At 39.8% G+C, this 15,573-nt stretch overlaps 2 protein-coding genes and 1 pseudogene across 2 annotated transcripts in view; 2 read left to right on the top strand and 1 right to left on the bottom strand.

The window, feature by feature from the left end:
• Positions 1–15,573, bottom strand: part of LOC124961663 (formin-2-like) — a 214,503-nt gene that overhangs the window by 130,059 nt on the left and 68,871 nt on the right. The window lies entirely within an intron of this gene.
• On the top strand, positions 6,508–6,789 carry LOC124961665 (small ubiquitin-related modifier 2-like). Its single transcript, XM_047520537.1, has 2 exons — positions 6,508–6,661; positions 6,719–6,789. The coding sequence occupies exons 1-2, from the start codon at positions 6,508–6,510 to the stop codon at positions 6,787–6,789; spliced, it is 225 nt and encodes a 74-aa protein (XP_047376493.1).
• LOC124961889 (NADH dehydrogenase [ubiquinone] 1 alpha subcomplex subunit 1-like) lies at positions 11,768–11,974 on the top strand (annotated as a pseudogene).

Below are 15,573 nucleotides of genomic sequence, written 5' to 3'. Positions count from 1 at the left end.
TTAAATCTTCATTCTTAATCCATGGTATCTATAAGTATTCATTGTCTTTACATCTTGATAAAAGCTGCTACATAGTTTTATAAAAATTCTCAAAGGTGAAAAAATATTTCAGTAAGATTTAATCCTTTAGCAAATTCAACTTAATTAAAATCCTTTTTGTTTAAAAAGGAAAATGTATTATTTTAACCTATCAGGGGACTTTAATGAAGTGCCATGTCCATAAATGACAAAAATTCCAACTTTTAACAACATTAGCATTTATACATGCCAGATTACTTCCTATATTATTATAATCATATACATATATATATGTGTGTGTGTGTGTGTGTGTGTATATATGTATGTATGTTTGTAGGTGGACATAATACCTTTGTTTTATTTTTATATGGTGCTGAGGATCAAACCCAGGGCCTCACTCATGCTAGGTGAGTGTGCTACCACTGAGCCACAACCCCAGCCCCAATATTACTGTAATCTTAACTATATCCATATTTGTTTTCTTCTGTATGTGGGAAAAGAAAAACCACAAATGTTATTCTCTTGAGCAATATATAAAACTTCCATTTCTCTTCAACTTAAAAAATTTACCTAAATTAAAATGTTTGTATTTTTAAAATAAAAACCACAGTTATTTTCCAATAAAAACATTTTACAGTACAGAAATTTTAAAATGTCTTCAACAATGCTCCCTTGCAGAATTTGAAATGAACAGTAGAGGGCAGAGTTAATCATTCAATAACATGAATCCTTGTGCATAAATGAGAAGAAACATTCAAAATGAGGCTGAGGTCTATTTTTTACTGAAATTTAGCACCTCAGTTACTATATTGGTGAGCTTAAAGATAGACCAAGAATAAATGTAAACCTAATATTTTCTTCAGCACAAATTGGGGAAATAAAAATGAACATTGCAATAAAATAATATGTAGTAGAAATGTTGAATTAACAGAATAAAGAACAGTTCCTTTCTCATTTTATGCATATACATGAGGTACAATTAAATAAATTACAAATTAAATTGGAAATACTTGGCTTAAGGGATTAGAAATTTTAAAAATCTGCAAAAATTAATCTAATTTTATCTACCTGTATAAGTATTACATAATAATACTAAATCTAGAATATGTATTCTATAGAGAAGATTATTACAAAAGTTTTTAAATTTTTTCCCAGGTTGTCTGATACTTTGATAGACATAAATGATTGTTTTATTCTCAGTCTTAATATTCCATAATGTCAATATTTCACAACTTTTCTATTTCAAAAGTACCTTTAAAAAGATGATGTTAATAAATCTATAAAGGAAGCAAAAGAGGAAAAATCCCTGGTGTTAGGCCTATATGGGCACAGTAAATACTGAATAAGATTCAGTTCAATATAATTTTTTTAAAATAGGATTTTTATTCAGTTACATGTCAAAATGTGAAAAGTTACATTTTATATCTCAAATTTTTTTAAATAAAAAAAGTTAAGCAAAAAAGTTCTTGTAAGAAATTAGAAGTGGCATTAATTTCACTGACAATTCTTTTAATCACCTGTTAACCAACTCAGTCTCTCTCAGCTGAGCAGTTTCTCAATGTAATGGGTTGACATATTTGAGTCCATGAAAATATTATAGGCTAGGCTATATAGGCAATAACTAAAGAGACTCCATTTTACCCTGAGACTCCATGTCATGTAGGAAATGCTTCTCCAGTGGGAACACCCCGCCTCTGTACCCATCAAAAACTGCTCAGCATTGCATGTTAGGCAACACAAAATGGCAATTCTTATATAATGTAATATTGTTCTCTTTTTGATTCCTGTTTTTCTTAAGCAATGTACCATGTCAACAGTGACTGTCTAGATGTTAGTAACCATTCTTTAACTTGTACCCAACTAAGGTCATTTTGACCTACTTCCCCTTCTGCTTATGATTTTAGATCTTATGATGTTAGTATGTAGTTTTGAATCATAGGAACAGACACTTATGATTGATGTACTGACTTATGGTATAAAAAACCCTGCAGCCCTATGGTTGGTGCTGTTCTCCCAATAGCCATTTGGGGGCATTGTGTGAGACAGTCAGCCCATCAGCTAATAAAGACTCTGAAGAGAGCCTTAACCTAATCAGTGCATTAATCATATTAACAGTGTGATAACTGTAGACAGGTAGGGTGTGACTGGCGCTGGGTCATGGGGGAGACTTGACTTTTGGGTATATATATTTTGTTATTGATGAGTGGAGCTCTCCCTCCCCCTCTCTCCCTGTTCTTCCTGCTGCAATGTCCTAAGCTAGTTTCTTCCACCACACTTCTGCCATGATGTTCTGCCTCACCTACAGACCCAAGGAATGGAGCCAGCCTTCTATGGACTGAGACCTCTGAAACTATGAGCTTGAAAATAAACTTTTCCTTCTCTTAAATTTTTCATGTCAGGTCTTTTGGTCACAGAAGCACAAAATCTGACTAAAACAATCAAACTTTGCAAAGTGGAACCCAAGAATCTGCATTTTAGACAGCTCCTGGGATGGCATGTAATTGGGAGAGCAGAATAAGACAAAGCAGCAGCCCAATCCAGAAGGTAGCTAAGGGAGGGCCCAGCAAGTATTACCTAAGGGTAAAGCATCTCCAGCAAGTGTAGAAAGATTTGATTCAGTTTTTTAAACTTATTATTTTGAAGCTGGGGGTATAGCTCAGTGGGGAGCACTTGCCTAACATATATGAAACCTGGGGTTCCATCCCTAGCACTACAAAAAGGGAGGGAGAAGAAGGGAGGGAGAGAAGGAGAGAAGGAAAGAAGGATATATATATATATATATATATATATATATATATATAGAGAGAGAGAGAGAGAGAGAGAGAGAGAGAAATTATTCTTTAGTGGATAAGGAATCAGAGGGAGCAAGAGTGGCAAACTAATTAGAGAATATTGCCTAGGCCCAGGACCAAGATAAAGGTGGCTTGGACCAAAGTGATGACAATAGAAGGGAAAAGACGCCCAGAGACTGGCTGTGGAGGGTGAAGAAGAGGCATGAGATGTGGCATTAGCTTTCGTGGGCTGGAATTTCACCTCTGCCACTCACAAAACTGTTATTCTGGGCAAGTTACTCACCCTTTCTTAAGTCTGAGTTTTCTCATCAGAAGGGGAGGTTGGACTTTAAAAAAATATTTAATTACAGTCAATCAAAAGGATCACATCAAACATTAAACCTAATGTTTGGCTCCTGATAAGCACTGACTATCATGGCATAAATAAGAAATATAAGAAGTAAAAAGTCTCAATTTTCTATTTCTCTCCCACATTCTTTTGAGACACGGTCTCACTAAGTTGAGGTTGGCTTTGAACTTGTGATATTACTGCTTCAGTATTCCCAAGGCACCGGGATCATAGGCCTGCATCACAACCCAGGCTCTCTCACACATTCCTGCCATCTGACTGGGAGAACCAAATAGACACACTTGGATTCACTAATCTGCATTCACCATGGGATTTAACTGTACACCTCCCAGTTAGCCTGAGGAAACCTTCATACCTTTTTTCCAAAACAAGTTCAAAGTTCCCACTCTGGAAGGTCCCACTTTAAAGGACACACCCAACTAAATTTAGCATTTGTCAACTAAAAGCATAATAGGGATATCAGATTGGTGTCCTCTAATTTGGTGGTTAGTTCTTAAGTGAAGTCAAAATAGCTTAATTTAAGAATAAAATTTTCTCACTAAATAGCAAGTCAGGCACTTGACTACTTAGTATATACTTTAATACGCATATACACACAGTCAGGAGCAGTGGCACACACCAGTAATCCAAGCAACTCAGGAAGCTGAGAAAGGAGGACTGTAAGTTTAAGGTTAGCCTCTGCAATTTAGACCCTGTCTTAAAATCAAAATCAAAAAGTGCTGTGGATGTAGTTCAGTGGTAGAATGCCCCTGAGTTCAATTCCCAACAAGAAAACACACTATCTTTCAATTTCACAATTTGCACTTAGGAAGAATAACTATAAGTACCAATAGAGGGCACTATCAAAAAACTGCTACTTGGTATATGTGTCTAACAGAACCTGTCTCTCGAGTGCCCCCTATGTGCAGGATGTTGTGTTACATGTTGAGGATGTCTGCCTCAGCCTTTGAATCTGAAAATAACCTCACATTGTAGTAAATATTGGGTGTATATTAAAAATAATATTAAAAGAAATGGCCAGGCACTGTGGCGCACACCTGTAATCCCAGCAGCTTGGGAAGCTGAGGCAGGAGGATCATGAGTTCAAAGCCAGTCTTGGCAACTTAGTGAGGCCCTAAGCAATTTAGCAAGACCCTGTCTCAAATAAAATATTTTAAAAAGGACTGGGGATGTGGCTCAGTGGTTAAGCGCCTCTGGGTTCAATCCCTGATACCAAAATTGAAAGAAAAAATTAAATGGTTTCATCCTCCCCATCCTGTACTGTGGCTCTTCTCCACTTGCTCAAAAGTCCTCTTCTCTAGTCATCCTCAGTAAACATTATCAAAATACAAGCAGTATTTACCAAAACAATCTGAAGTAATTTTGAATCTGAAGTAATTTGAATCTGAAGTAATTTTCAGATTCAAAAGTGTTCAGTCCACTCTGTCCTCTAATCTCAGTTATATTTTGGCTTTGCATTAGAGACTTTTTTTTTTAATCAAGATTACCTTCTTTTCATGCACCTGACTGGGTCAGTAGGCCTTGCAATACAGTCACACTGGTAGAAACCTTGAGAGGCTCAACATTGACTAAGCCACCATGCTCCTACCTGCAGGCTTAAATTCAGGTTCTTTCCCAAATCCAAAGACATCAGGAAACACATTTCTGATCTGTACACAAAGTCCATCCATTCAGCCTCTGATCAAAACTGCCTTCTTAGGTAGCTGCTCCCAAATCAACCATGGAATCCAGGGTTTTCTCATAAAACATCATGGAAAATGAAGTATGAATTACCTTCAAAATTGTGACTTCATTTTGGTTTTGAGCATCTGGTTTCCCAGGGCTGACAGTCCCAACTGTACCCAAATTCCAAGGACTTCTTTCAGAAGCCCCATGTGTTGCCCTGACATTCACTTTTTCTGTCCTTTTAAGAGCAAATATTAATTACCAAACTGAAATCAAGTCTCAGAAACTATGCAGTTCCATCATTTCCTGTTACACAAAATTTTATAAAAAGAAATTTAAAGTTCTTTTTGCAGTTCTCATTTCAGCAGTGTATTTATAAAGTACAGTTGCCTGTCATTGTTTTTCATGTTCGTTTCTCAGATTTCTAATAATATAACCCTAATCTATACTCTCTTTCTTAGGTTGTCTCCATCCTTGAATTCCTAGTATTTCCCTAAAAGTTCCCCAGACAACCATTTCAAAGATCTCCAAAAATATCCAGGATTTCTTATGACACATTCACCTGACCCAGAAGTCACACAATTAATTTGTAAAACATATATATATTACTCAACTACATTTAATAATGCACAAAGAACATTAGCCAACAATGACATCAGGACAGTTAAAACCTGTTTTAAATAGAAGAACTTTTTCTTTTCTAATGGAAGGTAGTGAGCGTAGCTTGAGGATAAAGTGAATTGACTGGAGCATAGTAGACTAAGAGTCTAGCTCTATAAAAGCTGGTTCAGCCATAGACAAGTCACTTCACCTTTCTGAATGTGTGTGTCCTCATTTGTCCATTTAAGACAATTAGGTTAAATCAAGTGTTTATGAAATTCTATTCCAGTTTTGAGATTTTATTAGTCCATCAAAAATAGAAAATTATCCGGGTATGATGGAACACACCTGTAATTCTAGCTACTTGGGAGACTGGGACAAGAGGATCACAAATTCGAGGCCAGCCTTGGCAACTTATCAAGACCCTGTCTTAGAACAATTATAAAAGGGGCTAATGATGATGTACCTTAGTGGTTGAGTGCCCATGGGTTCAATTCCCAATACTAAAAAAAAAGAAAATTAATCATGTACACACTGTACATGAAATAGTTAAAACAGTAAAATCCTTCCCACAGCCTAGTAGCATGTTAGATAGTGTGAATCAGGGACTCTTCCTCAAAGCATTTAGTTGCACTTCAGCTGTTCTACATACAAAATCCTGTTAACATCACAAAATAAAAGTGGATAGAGCTAGGGTGTAGCTCAGTGATAAAGTTCAATCCCTAGCAACCCCCCCAAAAGAAAAGTAAAAAGCACAAAAAGGAGTCACTACCAGGAAAATAACAGACCCCAGTAGTAATTTTATAGAATATGCACCCAAAAGAAAAAAAGCTGCATTTCAGCACTGCACAAATCTGTGCAATGGTATGTTAGGGTCAGTGATGGCCAGAACTACAAAAATGCAGTTGGAAAGTTCATGCTAATAACAACCTCAAGCAAGAGAGAACATAACATATATTTCAGTTTCTTCTGTAAAGTAGGATAAACAGCTTCTGCCACTCCTAGAGCGGCTTGTGTGCTCATTTGGTGTGGACCTGGTACCTCTTTTGTGAAGTGGCAGCTGAAGAGACTCCGGCGCTCACCATGGCCCATGAAAAGCCCAAGGAAGGAGTCAAGACTGCAAACAACGATCATATTAACTTGAAGGTGGTGGAGCAGGATGGTTCTGTGGTGCAGTTTAAGATGAAGAGGCATACACCACTTAGTAAACTAATGAAAGCCTATTGTGAACGACAGGGTTTGTCAATGAGGCAGATCAGATTCTGATTTGATGGGCAGTCAATTAATCAAATAGACACACCTGCACAGTTGGAAATGGTGGATACAATTGATGTGTTCCAGCAGCAAACAGGAGGTGTCTACTAAAAAGGGAACCTGCTACTTTACTTCAGAAATCTGTTCCTAGAGACCAAGAATACATTCTTAATTAGAAATCTGCAATTTGGTTCCACCACATCCTGACTACTACAGTATAGTTTTCTCTGTTTTTTCATTTTCCCCTTCCCCATTCCTTTATTGTACATAAAGTAACTGGTGTATGTGCACACGCATATTGCATTTTTTTAACTAAATGGCCAATGATATGTTTTGATTGACATCAAATGGAGATGGGATGGGGAAAAATACTGGTTCTGTGAAATTATCCCCTTTCTCCATTAGTGGCATGCTCATTCGGCTCTTACCTTTATATTCTAATAAGTTATTTTGCTCTCACTGTTTTAACAAAAAGAAGAAAAAAAAAAAAAAACCCTGAACAACATAAAAATCCTTGCATACCTTGTTCGATTGGAGAATTTCAATGTTTTTCATTTATCAATGTAAAACCAAGGACAATTTTATCTTTTTTGTATGTAGCTGTTACATGTAGGGCAATCTGTCTTTAGGGGTAAATTACTCTTAAAAAAAAAAAAAAAAAGATTCCTAGATAGTTTTCTCTTCATATCAAGCATCTTGTTGTTTAAATAAACTTCTTATTTAAATGAAAAAAATAAAAATCAAAAAATAAGTAGGATAAACACTAATTGGGCTGGCTATAAAGATTAAATGAACTAGTATTTATGAAGTGATTAGAACAGAGCCTAGTTCATAAGTAAACTTAGTGTGTTTTTATATGTTGAAGAGTTATTTTTTTAAAAAAGGACCATGGGCTGGGGGTGTAGTGCAGTTCAGTAGTAGACTGTGTGCTTAGCACACATGAGACCCTGGTTTAATCCCTAGCAAAATGAATAAAAAAGCAAAGCACCATTGCAAGGAACTGAGGATACCCTCCGGTATGGTTACAGATTGGAATGGAAACCATTCAGAGGAAGAAAGAAAATGTGAGTGTAAGTGTATAAAGCATGATAAGAACAGAACTGTGTTTCTCAGCCACATTTGTCCAAGGATTTTACCCTAGGTTCCTACTAATGAAGGACTAAGATTAAAATAGAACCTGTTTTCTTCCTTCCTTCCTTCCTTCCTTTCTTTTTTGCAGTACTAAGGATTAAATCCAGGGACACTTTGCCACTGAGCTACATCCCCAGATCTTATAATTTTTTATTTTGGGACAGAATCTCACTAAGTTCTGTGACTGATCTTAAAACTTGCTATACCACTTCCTCAGTCTCTCAAAGCAGCTAGACTTACAGGCATGTGCAGTGCCCAGCTCAGAACCACCTATATTCTAATTGTAGTTACCACAAATGCAATTTACTTTTCTTTGTAAATATAGTTCATTCCATGTATGAATTGTAATTCTAAATCTCTAAATCAGTCCATATGTTATCAAAGGAATCTTTCTAAAACTGATTCTGAAATAAAGTCTACCCTTCATCACAATGCTGTATGACTCCATTGCCATGTACATGGACCAGCCTATACATGGATCTCACCTTCACCCTACATCAGCCTGTGGTCCACTCACCTGGACATACACTCAACCACTTCAACAAAGAACACTTAATCTGAAAATACCTGCAGACATCTTCTCTGAGCCTCCTCATCCTTCAGACCTTGAGAATCTTGGCTTTCCACTTTGACCATTCACTCTGCCTCACCTTGTCTTCTGACTTTGTAGAACCACTCCCATGCCATTATTCTCAACCTCTACTTACACTAACCTTCAATGCATCCATCTGGGTGAAAAGCCAACCTGAGGTCAGTTCAGTGTTTAGTTTCTGCCATACCCAACTCTGAGGCAGAGCTAATATTTATTCATTATCTGCCACCTCAGCTGGCTTTCCACAAACACCCCTTGTTATACTCAGCACTCACTCCGGTACTTTTGGTGTTCAAATGAAACATGTTTCACATGGTAACTTAAGCACACATCCCCCAAATGTCTCTTCACCCTCTGCAAAGGAAGACACCCATTTCAAAGATGAAACAAGACAGACAACACTAAAAAGGCCAAGTGCATCTGTGGCCTAGCCCCCTCAGCTTGCCCCCGCAGTCTTTATTTCCACACACAGGCGTTCTTATCCCTGGCCTAAGCCAATCCTCCACCTGTACCCTATTCCCATCCCTTTTGGTCTCTCAAGACCATATGTTATCAATTATCCTTCCTCTCCTCAGTCTACCACATTCCCTTCTCTATTCCCTTTGGTATCTAAACATGCTATAAACACTCCTGGACTTTGAAGGAAAAACAGAGATTTTTCTCCCTTCACCTTTCTTTGCTTCTAAACTACTCTGATTTCCTTTACCCCTGATGCAAAAGCTCCTGAGTTAATCACATACCTTTGCTGATTCCATCACCTCACCACACCTTGCTCTTTCCTTTCAGACTGAAATCCAGATAGTGGTCTGGGTACTCAGATTTCTCTCTATGAGGATATTCAGTGCAGCTTTTGGTAAATTCAATGACTACTTTTCAGATTTACTCTTACTAATCTCTTGGCAACATTTCTCATTACTTAGTGTTTCCTCCCCCCCCCCCCCCAATTCTCTTCTGTCCTTATGGGTCTCCTTGCAGTTTGTTCTCTCCTGCCCATTGCATAGATGCTCATCTACACATCAGGCCCTTCTCACTCTATGGGAAAAACATCTCACACTGACTCAGTCTCTCTCCCCCAGACTCACTCTCCTGAACCCTAGATACAAATAACCAATTGTTTTTGTTTTATTTTGGTTTCTTTTGGTACTAGGGATTGAATCCAAGGGCGCTTAACCACTGAGCCACATCCCCAGCCCTTTTTATTTTTTTATTTGAAACAGGGTCTTGAAAAGTTGCTCAAGGCCTAAGTTGCTGAGGCTGGTTTTGAACTTATGATCCTCCTGCCTCAACCTCCTGACTTGCTGGGATTACAGGCATGCACCACCACACCTGGCTAACAAATTGTTTTTTGCATGTTTAAGTAGATGCCCTCAAATTCAATATGACCTAAGTCGAACTAACTGTCCCCACAATCTGCTACTTTTCCTGTGTTTTGTTTTTGCAGTGCTGGGGATGGAACCCAGGGTCTCCTGCATGCTAGGCACTGAGCCGCACCTCCTGTATTTATGCACAGTAAATAGCATCACATTGTACCTTAATGCTCAAGTCAGAATCTTGGGTATATGCTCCTCATCTCTGTCCTCTCCCTCATCGTCATACAAACAATCAAATCTCCAAGGCTTTTCATTTCTACTTTCTGAAGCAGTCCTTCTCAAAGTATGGTCCCTGGACCAGCAGAATCAGGATCACCTGGGAACTTGTTAGAAACATAAATACTCCAGCCCCATCCCAGACCTCCTAAATTAGCAATTTGTGTTTTAACAAGCCCTCCAGGGGATTCTGACTCAACTTAGAGTTTGAGATTGGCAATAGTAACAATTCTAATCTAAATATCCTTAGAATCCGCTCTTCTCACCCCAAATTTCTTTCCCAAATAGAAGATTATTTTATAATTAATACTATGATAATGAGGTAGGTCAGAAAAGAAACAAAAGATATGTAGAAAGGAGACAAAAGGGAAGGGAAAAGACACTACATCTTTAAATCTAAAAGACCCATGATCTGAGTACTCATACTTTTATTACTCAGGCTTGTCCTCCTTCCTGGACTGTCACCCCAAATTCTTGAGAAATCTATAAACTGAGTTACTATAAGTTCACCCATATAAAAAAAATTGCTTTGTTTTAATGCTTATGAGCACTGTTAGCTTAACAATGTATTTTTAGATTAGAGAGCACAAAGGGAAATGTATTTTAAGAAACTTATAATATGGGCACATTCCAAACATTATGTAATAATCAGAGGAGACGATGTCAAACTAAAGATTCTAAAACAAAGACGAGACCACCATAAATGTCTTGTGATTACCAGGCTGTTGCCATTCTCACATACCTTCCCATATCCATACCCCACAGAGCCTATACCTGAAAAAACTCATTCTCAAGACAGCTGCATTCTACTCTGAAAATGTATATGTTAGGTCAGAATTTGGGTGACTGTAGGAGACAGAGCGGAGCAACTGAGACAAAGGGCAGTGCGCCAAACGGTGACCAATCAAGTGCACAGGAAAACTCCACTGACCCTTAACTCCACCAGTCACTCAGCAGGTTCCCTCCCATTCCAGCCTATAAAGACCCTGGGCAGTCGGGGGCCACGCATGATTTTCTCAGGGTCCCTACCTGACCTGTACCCCAGGGGTCTGGGAATTTCCCCCAGAAAGCCAAATTCCAATAAAGCTTGCTTTGGCTGCTTTCTGTCCATTTATATTTGGCCGCTAACCCTGCCCCTGGGCTTACAGTATACCCTCACTTTCTTTTTTAAAATATTTTTTTAGTTATTGATGGACCTTCATTTTGTTTATTTTTATGTGGTGCTGAGGATCGAACCTAGTGCCTCACATATGCCAGGCAAGCACTCTATCACTGAATTATAATCTCAGCTCCTCCCTACCCTCACTTTCTGTAATAAACTTGTCTTTGCTACTGACACCTGACTCGTCCTTAATCCCCCTGCCCCCACCCCACAACTGGGAATTGAATCTATGAGTGCTTTACCACTGAGCTACACCCATAATCCTTTTCATTTTGTTTTTATATTTATTTTTTGAGACAGGCTTCACTAAGTTATTGAGGCTGGCCATGAACTTGGAATGTTTTTGCATCAGCCTCCAGAGTCACTGGGATTACAGGCATGATCCACTGGGTGAGTCTCTTAAATTCTTTTCTGCAACAAGTCAAGAACCTGGAAGGTCCCAGTAAAGGTCTTTTCTGCCGATGGAGAGACCACCTCAAACCTCTTATATGGTGACAATAATATGTAAAGAAAATGAGATTGTCATTTATTAAAGAAAAATTCCTCATAGTAGTGCAACTCCCTGAATATTTTGAAGTCTTTTCAAAGGAGAGGGTAGGTTTAGGTAAAGGGGTCAAAATGTGGTTTGAGATTCTCCCAGGAATTGATAACATGGGTGTGTGCTTGCTTATCCTGAATGGTCACTTTGTACATGCACAAGTTCACTGACAGGAATATAGAAAAAAAGGTTGCCCACTTTCCCTATCAGTGGAGTTTGCTTGAAAGAGGCACATCCCTGGAGTTCATCATTATTATGAATCCAAGGGTTTGAAAAACATTGGTTAAGGAAGCAATTTTCTGAATGAAATGGAAAACTTTTGTTATGGTCATCTCTCCTTGCCAGAAGATTATGCAATATATTATGTAGCATGCAGTGTGTTACATCACACATAATCAAAATAAAATGAAAAAGAGAGGGACTTGGAATGTGCCTCAGTAGTAGAGTACTTGCCTAGCATGTGCAAGGCCCTGGGTTCAATCCCCAATACCATAAATCAGAGGGACTGGTAGCAGGGTGCAGCAATGCACACCTGTAATCCAAGCAACTTGGGAGGCTGAAGCAGGAGGATTGCAAGTTTGAAACCAGTCTCAGCAACTTAGTGAGGTCCTAAGTAACTTAGGGAGACCCTGTCTCAAAAGAAAAATGGCTAGGGATGTGGTTCAGTGGTTGACTGTCCCTGGGTTCAATCCCTAGTACCAAAAAAAAAAAAAAAAAAAAAAAAAAAAGGATTGAGGAAATTGGAAGCACATATACTATTTTTTAATAATTTTAAAAAGTCCAGCTAACAATGAAAGAAAATAAAAACAATCTCCTACTACCCACACCTTCTTCACAGTTGAAGCCAATATTTCTCTCTCCTGCATCAATTATAACAACCCCCCTAGTCTACCAATCTCCAAACCATACCCAGAGCATACCTCTTAGTCACTACACCACAGAATGTTCCCTCTGATACATAAATCTGATCATCCCACCCTCTTCCATCTAACTCCCTCCAGTGGTTTCCTACCATTCTTGCAATTAAGGTTTAGTTCCTAAACCTTCTTCCATAAGCCTTCATAAAAGAATAAACCAGCATTGATTCCTAAGGTGGCTCCTCTGTGCCTCCCCCACTCCCTACCAAGGCTGACTCTTGGCTACAGTCATACTGACCACACAAAGCTTTCTACCACTTCCCACTAAATACTGTGTCACTGTGTCTGTTCATCTAGAAGTCTCTTTTGCAGTAAGCCACATAAGAATGGAAAGAGGATATGCATTTTTCACAATGGAAAGAGGATATGCATTTTTTCATAGAAAAGTTCAGTAAAATTTGTGTGACTGGCTGTTGACCACACATAATTGAAGTTAGAAAAGTCGAACTCACCAAATTACTCACTTTCTAAATATCGCCTGAGTATAAACTAGAGGTCAGTCAACTATAGCCTACAAGACAAATATGAGGCCCACACAGCCAGCTTCTCCAGGTTCTCGGAACGGAACTGGCCCGCTAGTGAGAGCCTGTCTGAACAGAGCACGCTCCGAGTCCCGGAGCCCCTGCAGTGCAGTGTACTCCTGCAAAGAACCAGCGGAGAGGCTCGATCTGCAGTCAGCCTCAGGGATAAGGTCAGGGCAGCCGGAGACCTCTTCAGGCGGCTCTGCCCACTCCGGCTGCGGGCTCTCTTCACGGGGGCGATCCAAGATGGCGGCCTAGAGGGAGACTGCACCCCCGGTCGCTCCAGAACCCAGGAGTTAAGAAGGGGAGGCATTGAGAGACTCGGACTGAAGTGGAGCCACGGGTGAGTCTGCCCACTGGGTAAGCTCGGCCCGGGTGGCAGGCCCAGATAGAGGTGGCTTATCGGAGCCGGGCAGGGCAGCTAGAGTCATCCACAGGCAGTCCTGCGCACTCCGGTGGTGGGCCCCGCCCACACAGCCAGCTTCTCCAGGTTCTCGGAACGGAACTGGCCCGCTAGTGAGAGCCTGTCTGAACAGAGCACGCTCCGAGTCCCGGAGCTGCTGCAGTGCAGTGTACTCCTGCAAAGAACCAGCGGAGAGCCTCGATCTGCAATCAACCTCAGGGATAAGGTCAGGGGCAGCCGGAAGACCTCTTCAGGCGGCTCTGCCCACTCGGCCTGCGGGCTCTCTTCACGGGGCGATCCAAGATGGCGGCCTAGAGGGAGACTGCACCCCCGGTCGCTCCAGAACCCAGGAGTTAAGAAGGGGAGGCATTGAGAGACTCGGACTGAAGTGGAGCCACGGGTGAGTCTGCCCACTGGGTAAAGCTCAGCCCGGGGTGGCAGGCCCAGATAGAGGTGGCTTAGCAGAGCCGGGCAGGGCAGCTTGAGTCTTCCCAAGGTAGAGTCTTCCACACTCCGGCAGTGGCTCTTCCCACACGGCCAGCTGCACGGTGCAGGCCCACAGTGAGAGCATTTCCGCACAGAGCCAGTTCCAAAAAGTGGAACCAGTAGGGGGCTAGGGGCAGTATTCTTCAAATGAGCTGCTTTATCAGATTCCTCCAAGACATCAGGCTACTGAAGGCTGGGAGGTGATACACTGGAAATCTACTGGGACACTATAAGCCAATAGTGGAAAACTGCAATATCTCAGGGTCCCACTGACAACTGACCATTATGAGAAAACAAGGGAAGAAATGTCCCAAACAAACCTAGATACTACATCAATAAAACCCAATGACAGCAGAGCAGAAGAAATGTCAGAAAGGGAGTTCAGAATGTACGTAATTAAAATGATCAGGAAGCTAATGAGGAGATGAAAGAGCAAATGCAGGCATTGAAGGAGGAGATGAAAGAGCAAATGCAGGCATTAAATGATCGCACCAATCAACAGTTAAAAGACCAAATACGGGAAGCAAGAGATCATTTCAATAAAGAGTTAGAGATACTGAAAAAAAACCAAACTGAAATCCTGAAATGAAGGAAACAATAAACCAAGTTAAAAACTCCATAGAAAGCATAACCAATAGGATAGAACACCTGGAAGACAGAACCTCAGACATTGAAGACAAAATATTTAACCTTGAAACAAAGTGGAAAAAACAGAGAAGATGGTAAGAAATCATGAACAGAATCTCCAAGAACTATGGGATATCATGAAAAGGCCAAATTTGAGAATTATTGGGATTGAGGAAGGCTTAGAGAAAACAAACCAAAGGAATGAACAATCTATTCAATGAAATAATAACAGAAAATTTCCCAAATCTGAAGAACGAAATGGAAAACCAAGTACAAGAGGCTTATAGAACTCCAAACATACAAAATTACAACAGACCCACACCAAGGCACATTATTATGAAAATACCTAACATACAAAATAAAGACAGAATTTTAAAGGCCGCGAGAGAAAAGAATCAAATTACATTCAGAGGGAAACCAATAAGAATATCAGCAGATTTTTCAATCCAGACCCTAAAAGCTAGAAGGGCCTGGAACAACATATACCAAGCCCTGAAAGAAAATGGATGCCAACCAAGAATCTTATACCCAGCAAACTTACCTTCAAATTTGACGATGAAATAAGATCCTCCATGATAAACAAAAGCTAAAGGAATTTACAAAAGAAAGCCAGCATTACAGAACATTCTCAGCAAAATATTCCATGAGGAAGAGATGAAAAACAACGATGCAAACCAGCAACAGGAGGCGCTAGCCTAAAGGAATAGCCAAATAAAGGAGAAACCAAATCATGTCAAAAACAAATATGAGTCAATTGACTGGGAATACAAATCATATCACAATAATAACCCTGAATGTTAATGGCCTGAATTCATCAATCAAAAGACACAGACTGGCAGATTGGATTAAAAAGAAAAATCCAACAATATGCTGCCTGCAAGAGACTCATCTCATAGAAAGAGACACCCATAGACTAAAGGTGAAAGGATGGG

The sequence above is a fragment of the Sciurus carolinensis genome, chromosome 12 (assembly GCF_902686445.1).
Source record: "Sciurus carolinensis chromosome 12, mSciCar1.2, whole genome shotgun sequence".
Taxonomy (NCBI): Eukaryota; Metazoa; Chordata; class Mammalia; order Rodentia; family Sciuridae; genus Sciurus; species Sciurus carolinensis.
The sequence above is the reverse complement of the archived record's forward strand: the minus strand, read 5'-3'. Positions and strand labels throughout refer to the sequence as shown.

Bases quoted from the DNA above. Each gene is read 5' to 3' on its own strand.
- LOC124961665 (XM_047520537.1), top strand. From the start codon at position 6,508: ATGGCCCATGAAAAGCCCAAGGAAGGAGTCAAGACTGCAAACAACGAT. The intron at 6,662-6,718 runs GTTTGTCAATGA...TTAATCAAATAG, and splicing joins AGCCTATTGTGAACGACAGG to ACACACCTGCACAGTTGGAA.